We start from the raw sequence: 13,003 nt of genomic DNA on the forward strand, positions 1-13,003 counted from the left end.
TCATCGGGTATGATTATCGAGCACGAAGTGGACAAGATCGAGCCTGCTCCAGGCAAGAAGGTGAGTCGTAAGGATCAATTGAATGTTGCCGAGGCCCTCGCTGACATGCCTTCGGCCTGCCATGCAGATCTGGGCTGGTCTCTCCGCTGCCTTCTCTCGGTTGGCCGGCTTCCAGCAACCGGCCCCGGCCCCTTCTCCATGCCATCAGACGAATCGCAGCTCTGCGACATGGACCTCCTTGTGGGAGGGTCATGGCACAACAGATGCAGGCAATGCAGGGAGGTCCAGCACAGAGGGCGACTGGAGTTGTCTGCGCCCTGCATTTGATACCACTCCTATGCGCCGGTCTGGCGTGAGTAGGCCTGGAAGCGCGAGGATATCTTCTGACTGGCGAGGAAGGCGTTCATACACAACGCAGTCGAGGGCAGCTTCGTCAGCCTCCAGCACTGCTCCAACGGCTACCACTGAGACCATGCCACAGCAACGCTTCTTTAGTCATCCTCGGAGTGCCGAGGATATGCCCGGCCCTTCCCTCGCATCCATCTGGGTACCGTCCTTGGGAGCCTTCCCCAAGCAAGGAAATGACGCCAAAGCTGCTGAGAGCTTGAGCGTCTGGGCGCCTCTATCGAACGACCCCTCTGTCGTGGCTCCAAGTACTGGTGAGGCTACACCTCCCGTCGACTTGTCGCTCTACCGGCCAGTGCCGCCTGTGGGCTTGAAGTCTATACCAAAGATCATCTTCGGACTGTCCAAGTCGAATCTCACTTTTCTCGTCACGCTGACGGGTATGGCTGGGTACGCTCTTTGCCCCTCAATCCTCGCTGTCTCTTCCTCAGCCTCGTTCCTGGGCCCGGTGGGGACTTTGCTGGCTTTGGCTACAGGTACGGCTCTTTGCTCGGGCGCAGCAAATGCTATCAACCAGCTGCGAGAGATTCCATATGATGCACAGATGGCTCGTACACGTAATCGGCTTCTACCATCTCGTGCCATTACCCCGCTGCAAGCCGCAAGCTTCGCCGGCGTCTCAACAGTCGGCGGCGTAGCAACCCTGGCAATGCTGAACCCTCTCACTGCCTTCCTCGGTCTTTCCAACATCTTTCTGTACGCATTTGTGTACACCCCGATGAAGCGGCGGCACATCGCCAATACCTGGGTAGGCGCCATTGTCGGCGCCCTACCTCCTTTGATGGGCTGGGCAGCCTGTACCGGCACCCTCGATCTCGCCACCGATGCTCCTGCCTGGTGTCTCGCCGCGCTACTATTCGCCTGGCAATTCCCTCACTTCAACTCCCTCTCGCACAATCTCTCTTCCGAGTACGCAAGAGGTGGATACAGAATGATGTCCGTGACAGACCCAGCGCTGAACCGTCGTACCTCGTTGCGGTACGCCCTCGCTCTCCTCCCCATCTGCTCCGTCGCACTTCCCCTGAGCGGAGCAGTAGCTGCCTTGCCCTACGCTCTGCTCTCTCTGCCTCCTAATCTGGTACTGGTACAGGCTGCATGGGGCTTCTGGAGAAAGGGGACAGAGAAGAGTGCAAGGTGGTGCTTCTGGGTCAGCTTGATTCACCTGCCAGCAGTGATGATTCTTGCCATGGCAACAAAGAAGAGTCTTTGGGATGGAGTGGCAGAGTGGATTGCCAGTCTGCCAGGAGAAGAGGTGGAGGAAAAGGTAGAAGGAACGGTACGAAGCCGAGCGGATGAGAGTCAGAAGGGCGCTGAGGAGTAAATTCCAGCATCGCAGGAGACATAGGGATCCAGACCTTGTTCGTCACTATCGCCATCGCCACTCTGTCCGCCGGCTTTGGAGCCTAGGGCCTTGACATCTTCGGTCTCATCATCTCTGCCTGTGGTCTCCCTTTGTATTTGTATCTGCACAATATCAGTAAAATCCTTCTGACGCCCTCGGGCAGCATCACATCGAACAACATGTCTCCAGAAGGCTTTCAACAGATATAGTGTGCTCACTCTGATCATGGTTGTCTGATCTCAGGCGAGGAAGCTGTCACAAGGTCACTGTGGCAGCAGCCACTTGGCCCAGGTCGGCGAAAAGTATTCGGTCAGGAAACCACAAGGTCATCTATTTGCAAATATCGAATTCCATTCCTGTTGACTTCAACGTCTCTATCTTACTTGCTTTCCCTCCTGTGACAGTCGCTTCTTCTTCTCCTCGGCCGCCGTCTCTGCCATTTCCTGTAGCATCTCCAGCTCTCCCGAGCGGGCACAGAGTTCCCAGAAGGAGCTCTTCTCGTCCTGCAAAAGCGTGAGGGGAGCGTCGTACTCAAGAACATTGCCCTTGTCGAGGACAAGAATTTTGTCAAAGTCGATGATCGTGCGCAGCCGATGGGCAATGACAAGGATGGTGGCGCCAGGTGCCATCTCTTTGCGGATCGTACGCTGAATCTGCTGATCGCTGGCAGTGTCCAAGTTGGCGGTGCTCTCATCGAGGATCAGGATGCGCGAGTCGCGCATCTTCAGCAGACCGCGGGCAAGGGCTAGGAGCTGGCGTTGGCCAGCGGAGAGATTGCGACCACCTTGTTCAATGGGCGCATTCAAGGATGTGAAGAGAGAGGATCCTTCGCCGGCCACTGGTGAGCCTGGACGCGTAGGCGCCCGAGACGCGGCAGGTGTGGCCCCAGATGAGGCGAGCTTGCAGCGCTGAAGAGCTTGCCACAGCTCTCCCTCTTCGTACTGAGAAAAGGGATCCAGGTTCGATCGAACCGTACCGCTGAAGAGTTGGGCGTCTTGAGGAATGACTGTAAGCCTCTGACGCAACGTCTTGAGCGGCACAGATGAAATGCTGATACCGTCGATGATGATTTGTCCTGCTTCAGCCTCGAGGAAGCGGAAGAAGGACAAGGCTAGGGTACTCTTTCCACTTCCAGTACGGCCTACGATGCCGACCTTCTCCCCAGGCTGAATCTCAAAGGACACATTCTTCAGTACCGGCTCAAATTCAGGCGTGTATCTGACCGTCAGGTCTTCCACGACGATGTTGCCGCTCGAAGATGGCCAAGCGGCAGGCGGCTCCGTGCCAATGGATCTCTCAGGCTCAATCTTGAGGTATTCGCCGATTCTCTCTACCGAGTTGAAGTTGATCTCGTTGATAGTGATGCATCTGACCGTCCACAATGCAGCATCGACAAGCTGAATGGTGAACGAGAATGCGAATCCTGCCAAGGCGGCGTCAATGCTCTTCGTATAAATGATGCCGAGGCCCATTACGATCGAGACCATTCCAGCGGAGCTGTCCACGCGCATGGAAAGCCATCTGTTCTCGTACCAGAGGAAGAAGAAGGGTCGAGAAGCCTTGTCAACCAACCGCAAGCAGTGACGCGTGAAGCGAGCGGCATCGCCGTATGCCCGGATAGCTACTGCACCTCCCAACACTTCTCCAACGAGCGTGAAGATCGGAGATCGTTGTACAGACTCGATCCTCTTCAGGTCTCGTGAGGACACTATGTAGAGTGCGCCGATTGCAGTGAAGACCATGATGACGAAGATCGCAAAGACGATGAAGAAGGGCAAGGCGTACGAGGCGACGACAAGGATGATCACGTCTGCAATGATGCGATCGATCAGGAACAGGAACATTCCCGAAATTTCCTGATCGAGAGTCTCGAGATCCTTGCTGAAACGATTGATGATTCGACCGACAGGAGTCCTGTCAAAGAATTGCGGACGTGCTCGGAGGACCGCATCGGTCATCTGAATATAGATGTTTCGTGAGGCGGAGACAGACCCAACGACGACGGCGGCGTCTCTGAGTATAGAAAGAGCGATGAATGCGAAAGATATCAGGAGATAGATCTTGAGGTAGTAGAGGGTCAAATCTGGTCGCTCCTTGTCAGCCATCAAGGCGGTAATAGGCTGCCAGAGACTACTGACAGCAGTAGTATTGCCATTGGCAAAGACTACTTGCGATGCATGAGCCGGCCCTTGATTGTAAATCATCTGTTGCAGCGTACCAAGCTCTTGAGACGTATGTCCTTGCTCTTTGACAAGATGAGGCGAGTAAGAAGCAGCCCACTTGCGCAGCCAAGCCGAGTTGGCCACATCGGTTCCTCTGCTAGCTAAGAAGAGGATCACTGCCACAATCCAGAAGACCACAGAGGCTACTGCGCTCTTGAAGAATGACCGAGCGTAAAGGTAGTACTGAGCAGCGCCAACAGCTCCCTGACCAAACGTCTCCTCGAGCTTGCTGACTTTCTTTCGATCCTGTTTGATCTTGATCTCCGCTTCTTCGTGCGCACGAGCATTATCATCGACCTCCTCGATGATGGGATTAGCTTCATCGTCAGAAGCGCCTTTGTCGTTCGATAATCCGTTCTCCGTCGGCTTGACCGATCGGGGTCCAGTCTCATGGTCAAAGACGCCGTCTGCTGCGAGCTCGTCAGCTGGTCCGGCTCGCGTCACTCGTCCATTGTCAAGCACCACGGCGTATGAGGCGCCGGGCAAGACCAATGAGACCGAGTGTGTGACCAATAGACATGTCCTACCGCTCATCAGAGGTCCCAGGAGGTACTCCTTGTACAGATGTTCAGCAGTATGGGCATCGACTGCGCTGAGGGCGTCATCGATCAGGATGTACCGTGCAGAGGAGTACAGAGCTCGGGCCAGAGCGACACGGGCCTTCTGTCCCCCGGACAGCGATGTGCCTTTTTCGCCCACTTCAGTCTCGTCGTGATACTCGAGAATCTTGAGGTCGGGCTCGAGAGAACAGGCCTTGAGGACACTGCGATAACGCTGGTCATTGTAGGGCGACCCAAACAAAATGTTCTCTTTGACGGTAGTGCCGAGGAGCCAAGCGCTTTGGGAGACATAGGCGACAGTATTGGATAGTCCCGTGGCGGGATTGACCGGCTCCAATGCACGAGCAATGGGGCAAGGCATAAAAGTGCGACCGCTGACTCTCCTGGTCTCGCCTAGCAGAGACAGCAGAAGACAGGTCTTTCCCGCTCCCACTGGTCCCGTAATGATACTGAGCTTGCCCTCTGGGAAATGCAAAGTCAGGTCTTTAAGAGCGAAGGATTGCTCAGCAGAGGTTGCGTCTCCATCACTGTCGGCGCCAGCATCGCTTTTGCCTGCTCCGAAGACGAAGGTGGCATGCTCAAAGCCCACGACAGGGTCGCTCGGATTTGGCGGTCCGTCAGCCTCGTTTCGAAGCAACTGCTCGTACTTCAGGGTTTCCGGCTCTCTCAAGAAAGAATCAATACGTCGCACTGAGACGAGCGCACTGAGGATATTGACAATCATGTCCGGCAGAGCATCTAGAGGATTTCGGATGAGATTGAAGAGCGCCAATGCTGTAAAGGCTGTCTCAGCCGTCAAGGCCTGCTTGCGGACCTGGGTATGGATTCCGAACGTCACGACGGTGACGAGCACAGGACTGCCAAAGTAGAAGAAAGTCGCAAGGAGCCAAGCAAAGCTACGCTTCCTCAGGACGCGTAGCTCTCGAGCTCGCGCTTCTCCTAGGCGAGCAGCAAATGCTTCCTCCCATGCAAAGAACTTGACAGTCTTGATACAATTGAGCACCTCAGTCGTGAGGTTCAGGCGCTTGTCGGTCGCTTCTAGCAGCTGCTTCTGTAGTTTGACAAAGAACCGCGCGACAAGAGCCTGGGCTGGCATGGCGGCTGCGAGTACGGCGAAGCCCGCGAGGGCGGACCAGCCTAAGAGACTATAAAGGAGGTAGAGGGCCAGGCCAAGGATGAGAGGAGCCTGAGGAAACACAAAGTGCAAGTATGCACATACTTCCGAGACCTTGAACACATCGACGGAGACGAGATTCGCAATCTGACCGTCCGTAGCAGACAATTGCTTGTCGTCTTCCTTTCCCTTCGTCTTCTTGACACCTTCAGCTGGCGAACTTGTCTCTTCGCTGGTAGTTCGGCTGACATCGCTTTTCCTCAAGGCTTTGCTAATTATTTCGGTGATCAAGATAGCACGAAGCCTGATGCAAATCCGCCTACCAATGAACAAGCTCTGTGAAGCGCAAATAGCCCCAAGAGCTTGTCCAACTCCCATCGCCACTGCGTACAATACGGCCATGTGAACTGGGGTCATGGCTTTGGCACCTCCGTTCCTCTCTGCGTCCCTCTCTTCGAGATAGGCAAGCAAGGCTCGCAGTCCCACGGCGGGAGACATCTCCAGAGCAGCCTCGACAGCGGCCCACATGATCTGTAGGAGGAGTAAGCTGCGATAATGCCATATGAGCCTTCCAGCTAGGGGACGATTGGACGGTACCAGCGTACTGGCGTCTCCGCTCTTGTCATTTGTGTCACGGTTGGATTCGGCTCTGAAGCTGGCCACGACAGCAGCGGCTTTATCGCCCGGTGGAAGATCAGGCACGGCGGGCAGTGTAAACTGCGTCTTGTAATGCTTGATCATTGCTGGCGTGACGAAGCTGAAATAGAGGCGGCTGTAGAGAGATGCTTGGACTTCAGGTGGGGGAGGAGCCTCATCCCGAATCTTTTCCTCCGCATTTCTCGCTGCGAGACGGTCCAAGAGGTCGCCATTGTTGAGATCAGCTGAGGCTTCATCGTCTCTCTGTGCCCTCAACAAAGGCGAGCTAGGGGCAGGAGAAGGGATAGCTGTGCCCGGCACCCCGAATTGAGATCGAGCTTGCATTGTGCGGTGGATCGCTGCCAAGTGAGCTGGGACTTTACTCTCTAGCGGGAAGAACAACGTGGGGATCAGGATGAGGCCAGCCGCTGCGAGCTTCACCGCTGCAAGGACAAGGTCAGCCTTGAATTCTTCATGACTGATAACAGTCGAGCGCAGGTTTGATATTGCGACGACGAAGTAGATCAGAAAGATTGCCGTCTTGTGGCTGTAGAGTGAATGCGATGTACCAAGTGAGAAGCCTCCCAAGACTGCGAGATAGATCTGGAGGTGGGAAGTGAATGATCGGCAATGTTGTGTCAGCAGGACTCTGCAGAAATTCTTCTCACCTTGCCTCCTGATGTCTCATCCACTCACCCATGTTGTGCTCCACACTGCCTCTGTCCGTCCACCTCCCATCATCCAGCCAGCAGCATGTAGCGAAGCTATGATGATGGCGCCAAATGTATCAACGCATCTCTTTGATGTGTCCAACACCCTTTTCCTGGCGAGCTCAGGTGCTGAAAGTTGGCGCAGAGGGATGGAATGCACCTCGTTGAGGATCATGGCATTCTCCGTCCTGAAAACGGCAACAGTCGCTGCGCTGACTGGTTCCCCTGCCAATCCCTTGCCCTTCTTGGCATTATTCTTGGAAGACCTCCATGAAGGAAGATTTTTCGCAGCCCTCGAGAAGAGGCTACTTCGCTGGTCCACTCTTTGCCCATCAACTCCGCCCTCCCCAGTGAGTCGAGCGGTAGCAAAATTGGACGCAGAGGGGTCCAGCTGAGCAATGACCTTGGCGGACCTCTTATGTTTCCGCGTGGAGTGCGCATATTGCAGCAAGAAGACGAACAGGGAGACTAAAAGCGCCCCTAGAGGTAGCGCTGTGTTGAGGAACCTGATGACGAGGCAGCAGAGGGACCAGTTAGCACAAAGATCCTGGCGTTACGTGGGCCAGAGCAAACTCACTTTTCACGGAAGCATGGCGTCCAGTCGACGTTGTCGTGAACCTTCGAACAACCCAGCATAGGCAAAGTCAGTGTATGCACGTCTGTCTGATTCACAGTATCCAGCGTTGTTGAGCTAGTGGTGGTGATGAGGAGGAGGGGGAGAGGGAAGAGGAAGACGAGAATGGGTGAGGGCGGAGAGGGCGAGCACAGATCAGGCAGAACAAGGTTTGCGTTGCTGTGAGTGGTCTGAAGTGCCCAGATGGGTACGCTCAATATATGAGAAGATCCAGACCCAGATTGGAAGACTTCTTCGCTCGCCAAGGATGAGTTATGCGAGGGACGAGGCTTTGGCTGAGAAGGAACGGTCTGAGTCAGGCGGACGGGCTGATACGAGACTATCGTTCCTCGGAATACTGTCTCGTCTAGTCTATTCTCGCTCCGCCTGCCGCGCCCAGATCACTCGCGCCTCCGCTGCGTCCACGTCCGATGTCCGACGACGCAGCGGGCAGTGTCTCCCCATCCGCCGGGAGATGACTCGACGGCATCTTCGGATCTTCGGAGCGCAGTCTTGGAAACGAGTCAAAGTCAAAGATTGCTACATGTCCACAGATAACAATACAGACACGCTGAGGGTATGATACAGAGGATAATGCGCGCACCACGTGGCACAACTTTGGGCCCCGGATAACCTCATTCAGTCTCCATGCTGCGAAGAAGCTCCTCCATAGTGGGAGGGGGAATCTCAAAGCCAGAAGCGAAGGTCACCGCCGGTGGCACTAGACCATCGGAGTCATTGGCACTATGACTCGGAGGCGGGGCAGGCGGGTCTTGGTTTGGGTTGACTGAGCCGGCAGACTGCGCCAGCAATGTATCGCCGCCTAGTACTCGGGCCTTCACCAGGGCGATTTGTTCAGTGAGGGAGGCGTGCATGGCTGGGGTGCTGCGAGCCGAATCGACGGTGCCGATGCCATACGCGATCTCCTCGATCATGGAGAAGAGCGCGGGGATGGGCGGCTGTCCGTCCGGAACTTCTGCACCTCCTAGAGAGACCTTACGTATCTCTCCTAGTGTCCAGGCACAGAATCCCGAGCTGACGTTTCTACGTGGGGGAGGGAGCACAGTTGGAGAGGCGTCCGACAAGTCAGCGAGTCTGGTGGGTGTATGGACATTGATTTGAGAAGGCGCGCAACTTACCTGTATATGAGCGGCAAGCTCCGTACAACGCCCAGTCTGCCACACATCCTGCTGATCATTGCCACTCTACTCAATCTTTCGTAGACAGTGTTCTCGAACTCTGCCTTGACCAGTCCCAGCTCCAACGTCTCTTCTTCCTGTCTCAACCCGTACTGTTGGATGGCGGTCGTCGCTGCTAGAATCTGAGCATTGTAGAGCATCTCGAAGAAAAGGCAGCGAATCAGCGCGTATAAGTTGTGACCAGTCGGCCTAGCTGCCTTTCCTCTCCGCCAGTCCAAGGGGATTCGATCATCTATGGCCAAGAGTGCCTGGTGTGCCTTGTACCAGTCTCGCCAGTCTTGAAGCGCCTTTAGAGCTGTAGAGGCCGGTATGCCCAGCCCTTGAGAGCGTACAGACGTGAAGGCAGAAAGGTACGACCGCACGGATCGGCCCAAATGGACCGCACTGAGATCGATGAGATTTTCGAAAGCTTTTGCCTCGGCAGTCGTTGTGATAGAGGGCACAACATCTATCACACCTCTAGCATAGTCTGCGTGCAATAAGAGATCCGCTTCCTGATGATCGTGGCAGTCCGACGTCAAGGCGGGCGGCTGCTTGATGCTGAACGCACGGTACGAGTCGTTGTAATAGATTGAGAAGAAGAGTCTGATCCGAAGTGCACATTCTTCGTCGTCCACGAGCCGCTCTCCTCTGCCGGTTCTCCATCTTGGACCATTGGCTGGAGCTCGGGGGTCAAGCTTTGGAGCCCTGTTGAGCGACAACTTGATCAGCAGCGCCGACATTGTGGCATCTGACATTGGCTTCTTGGTAGGGCAGTCTTCTTCAGATTCGTCAAGAATACCCTCTTCCGCATCGAGAAATCCGAGAGTGTAGACGGCCATGAGCGCCTCCATAGCATCCTTGTCATCTCGCTGCCTCCATTGCTGTTCTCTTATGTGGCGAACAACCCTCACCAAGATCCTCCTCTGCATTTCGAACTTATCCACGAGAGGACCAAGGTAGCAGTCGTCCTCAGGCTCTAGCTGACTCACACCGGCAGCTGCCAGAGCTAGAATGTATTCGATGATCACTGGATATGCTCGTGGACGTCTTCCCTCTTGGATATCCCAGAAAGCCGTATAGCTTCGGGCGAAGTCAGAAGCTCGAACGGGAAAGGCAGATGGCCCGACCCACTTGAAGAAGGCCTGAAGGCTGGCCTCGAGGATGGGGCGGGTGAGACCCGGCACGCCGAACAGACCATGAGCTGGACCAATGGCTGTACTGTCAGGTGGGCTAGGTTCGTAGTCGCTGGGTTGCGAGAGCGTTTCGACAGTAGAGAATGCATTGCTGGCATTGTCATGATCCTGCCGTTGGTCCTTGAGCTTCCTCAGCCGAGCCCCCGTGCGAGTCTTTACCTTTGCCTTCTCTTTAAGAGTGCACTGCAGGCCATGGCTGGAGCAATTTGAGCAGACGATGTCGTTCGGGCTCGACGAGTCACCTGACGACCTGCGTCTGGCGTGCACCTTCTCTTGCCTGTCACATTTGACCTTTCTCAGGGAGCAGGCTGTGCAGCTCACGCCCATTCGCCGTGCTATCCTCACCCCATTCGAAGGCGGTGACCAAGCTGAGCTTGTGCCAGTGTTGGAGCACAAGGGAAGACGAGGCTCCCCTGTCAGATAGGTCTCCGCCGGCGATGACAGGTCGGGCAAGGCAGGAGAGGAGGAGGAGGACGCATAGCTTTGAACGAAGAGTCGGTCGAAGTCAATCAAGCTAGGGTCGTTCAGGAAGCTGGTCAGTCTGGCAGCGTCGCCATTGTCGCCTTCGGCTGAGGTCCCAGCTGCATATGGGACGGCAGCCACTTCGAATCGATGCGCCATGAAGCCCGGTGTGACGGCCACCAGCGTGGTATTGAGGAGGAAGTGGCGGAGCGTACACCCTGCTGACCAAGATCCGGGGTAAAGAGTCACACGCGCACGGATACAGGCCATGAGACATACAGATAGCGATACCCGCGCACGTGGGCCAACTTTGAATCATCCTCAGTCCCCTCGCTGCGATGGCCTTCTGCTGATAAGGGACAAGCGTCCTTCAATTCGCGGCCTCGAATGGTCGCACCCGGAACTACGTGACCTCTGTGCACCACCACCGCTCGCTCGGGAAATCGTGCTCCTAAAAGTAGATTCGTTCGGGAGCAAAGGATGAACATTGAGATAGTGACGGCGCTCAGACCGAGAGAGACGACGGTAACATGCGTTCTTCGAACATCCGGCCTGTCCCCCTGCACATCAGCATAGCTCATATCCGCTGCCCTGCCTGCCCTTCCTCTATGCCGTGCTCTTAGGCGTAGTTCTCTGCTGGGTAGTAAGCGTGCGGGTCGTGCGGCACAGCCCCCTTCTGAATCTTCAGGATGTGGTGCGGCCTCTTGAAAGGAGGTGTAGGAGGGAGTCTGCTGGTCGAATAGGCATTCTCGTCCTTCTTCGAGACCTGAGCTAGAACATCGGTGAAGGCCGAAGGCGAGGACAGGTCCGAGGGAATGGTGAGAGCGGTTGTGGGCGAGGACGTGTCGTCTCCTGGGGCAGCAAGACTAATACGGGAGGGAATCAGGAAAGTCTCAAAGATGTCAGTATCAAATGTCGTTGACTGTCCAGATCATAGGATGCTTCTTTCGCTTCCGAGGTGCTTCCCGTACTGTTTCAACTCACGTCTTTGTTCCATCCTCGTTAGGAGCAGCGAGCAAGATCTTGGTCAGGTGTTGCTGTGTGATCATATCCAGAGCTGGATACTTCCTTCGGAAGTCTCGGTTGTAGTACATGTTTCCAGCTGGGTCAGAAGCTCGGGAAGGGGCAGTAGCTCCGTGCTCCTTGCGTCCACCTGGTGTGGGAAATCGGTGCTAAAGGAGAGTTCGAAGAGTTCGAGGGAACGCATAGAGAGTCAGCCTCGATCGAATGACGGACCTGTTGATACAGAGAGGCTCCGCAACCTCTGCAAGGCCTGATCTCGGGACTCCCGCCAGGTCCTATGCGCCCCCCGCCTTGGCAAGCTGTACTCACCATGTGAGGAAGAGGCAGACCGGAGCTGATCTCCGGGTTGGCCGAGAAGATCTCCCTGAACTTCCTCCAGAACGGCGATCGCCCCTCTACATAGTGGTACTTGTGTGGTGAGGTGTAGCTGTAGGGTGGAGCACGGACGTGGAAGAAGTGGTACGGATTAGCAATTGCACTGCAAATGGGAGACGAGAGGGGCGCCTGAGCACCGCTTGCCTAATTTGTCCTGACCTTTTGCTCTCATTCAGCAGAGCTCTTGATGCTCTGAAGGCTGCCATTGCTGATGATTTGCTGTAGGAGTAGCAGCGAGGGACAGGCGAACGGTCGGTAGTGGTGAGAAGTGGGGTCAAGCGACGGCGTAGATGGAAGGGCGGGGCGGGGCAGGAACAGGGCGGCGGAGCTCTGGGCCAGGCGCGGCTCAGGGATGGCACGGCTCACAGGCCAAGCCTTGTGGCTCGCCCCTACCCCAAGAAGAGTCTGGCCTGGCCACCTCCTTCGGTCTCCTCACACCTTCCTACCACTGCCCTTTGACCTCCACTGGATCTCTCACTCTCCAGACATCCCTTGGCCAAAGTATCCTCGGGCCAGCTGTAGGTGCCCGCGTTGCCGCTTTTGCAGGCGCAAGTACGGCCGCATAAAGCATCCGAAGGAGCTTCGCACGGCCTCACCCTTCTGCCCAGCATTCGTACCTGATTGCCATCAGCAACTGTCTCGACCCCGGTTCTCAGGTCAACAAACCAGGGCAGCAGAAGCGGAGATCTTCTTCACATCGACTGAACCGAGTCGATCATCCGCTAGTAGGGGATTCTCGTGTGATCACCGAGCCGTTGTTCCTCGCATCTTGCGAGACAGGACTACTGATTCGCGCCTCGAGGACCTGGCGCAGGAGAGTGGTAACCCAATAGCCTCCAACAACACAAGGACATCTTCCTCTTTCCTGATCCCCTGCAGACGCATTTCATGTGGCTCCAGTGAGACCGCCCGAACCAGCTACGTCTCTTCACCTTAGCGCCGAGTCACGCACTCGCTGATCTGCATCGAGGCGCTCGTTCGGGACCATAGTCGAACCACGGTCTCCGTTGCAGTGAGCAAAGCGGCTTTCTCGGCAGGCAAGAATTCTGCGTCATTCTGATTTCCCTCATCGAGAGGCTTCCCAATCCAAAAAGGGGCGGCTACACTGACTCCCCGAGCCGGAAAAGCAACATCGCTCCATAATTGTCCGCCCCACCCACTCAGGAA

General features: G+C 55.8%; 5 protein-coding genes across 5 annotated transcripts; 1 reads left to right on the forward strand and 4 right to left on the reverse strand.

Moving 5' to 3' along the window:
- Positions 1–787: 787 nt before the first annotated feature.
- Positions 788–1,870, forward strand: BCV69DRAFT_267551 (protoheme IX farnesyltransferase; the record flags this gene model as incomplete). Its single annotated transcript, XM_025490836.1, has 1 exon — positions 788–1,870. The coding sequence occupies one exon, from the start codon at positions 788–790 to the stop codon at positions 1,724–1,726; it is 939 nt and encodes a 312-aa protein (XP_025349434.1). The 3' UTR covers positions 1,727–1,870.
- A 110-nt stretch (positions 1,871–1,980) lies between these two features.
- On the reverse strand, positions 1,981–7,924 carry BCV69DRAFT_257017 (hypothetical protein). The gene is made up of 3 exons (XM_025490616.1): positions 7,567–7,924; positions 6,976–7,495; positions 1,981–6,882 (listed from the first exon to the last, which is right to left on the reverse strand). The coding sequence occupies exons 1-3, from the start codon at positions 7,623–7,625 to the stop codon at positions 2,122–2,124; spliced, it is 5,340 nt and encodes a 1,779-aa protein (XP_025349435.1). The 5' UTR covers positions 7,626–7,924; the 3' UTR covers positions 1,981–2,121.
- Positions 7,925–8,509: 585 nt separating this feature from the next.
- On the reverse strand, positions 8,510–8,956 carry BCV69DRAFT_281281 (hypothetical protein). Its single transcript, XM_025491930.1, has one exon. It carries the CDS (start codon positions 8,939–8,941, stop codon positions 8,738–8,740), a length of 204 nt encoding a protein of 67 aa, XP_025349436.1. The 5' UTR covers positions 8,942–8,956; the 3' UTR covers positions 8,510–8,737.
- Positions 8,957–10,569: 1,613 nt separating this feature from the next.
- BCV69DRAFT_138307 (hypothetical protein) lies at positions 10,570–11,136 on the reverse strand. The gene has a single exon (XM_025489268.1). The coding sequence runs from the start codon at positions 11,017–11,019 to the stop codon at positions 10,684–10,686; it is 336 nt and encodes a 111-aa protein (XP_025349437.1). The 5' UTR covers positions 11,020–11,136; the 3' UTR covers positions 10,570–10,683.
- BCV69DRAFT_281282 (hypothetical protein) lies at positions 10,729–12,095 on the reverse strand. The gene is made up of 4 exons (XM_025491931.1): positions 11,996–12,095; positions 11,771–11,888; positions 11,423–11,610; positions 10,729–11,304 (listed from the first exon to the last, which is right to left on the reverse strand). The coding sequence occupies exons 1-4, from the start codon at positions 12,040–12,042 to the stop codon at positions 11,058–11,060; spliced, it is 600 nt and encodes a 199-aa protein (XP_025349438.1). The 5' UTR covers positions 12,043–12,095; the 3' UTR covers positions 10,729–11,057.
- Between the last annotated feature and the right edge of the window lie 908 nt (positions 12,096–13,003).

This window comes from Pseudomicrostroma glucosiphilum (genome assembly GCF_003144135.1).
Source record: "Pseudomicrostroma glucosiphilum strain MCA 4718 unplaced genomic scaffold BCV69scaffold_3, whole genome shotgun sequence".
In the NCBI taxonomy this organism is placed as follows: Eukaryota; Fungi; Basidiomycota; class Exobasidiomycetes; order Microstromatales; family Microstromataceae; genus Microstroma; species Microstroma glucosiphilum.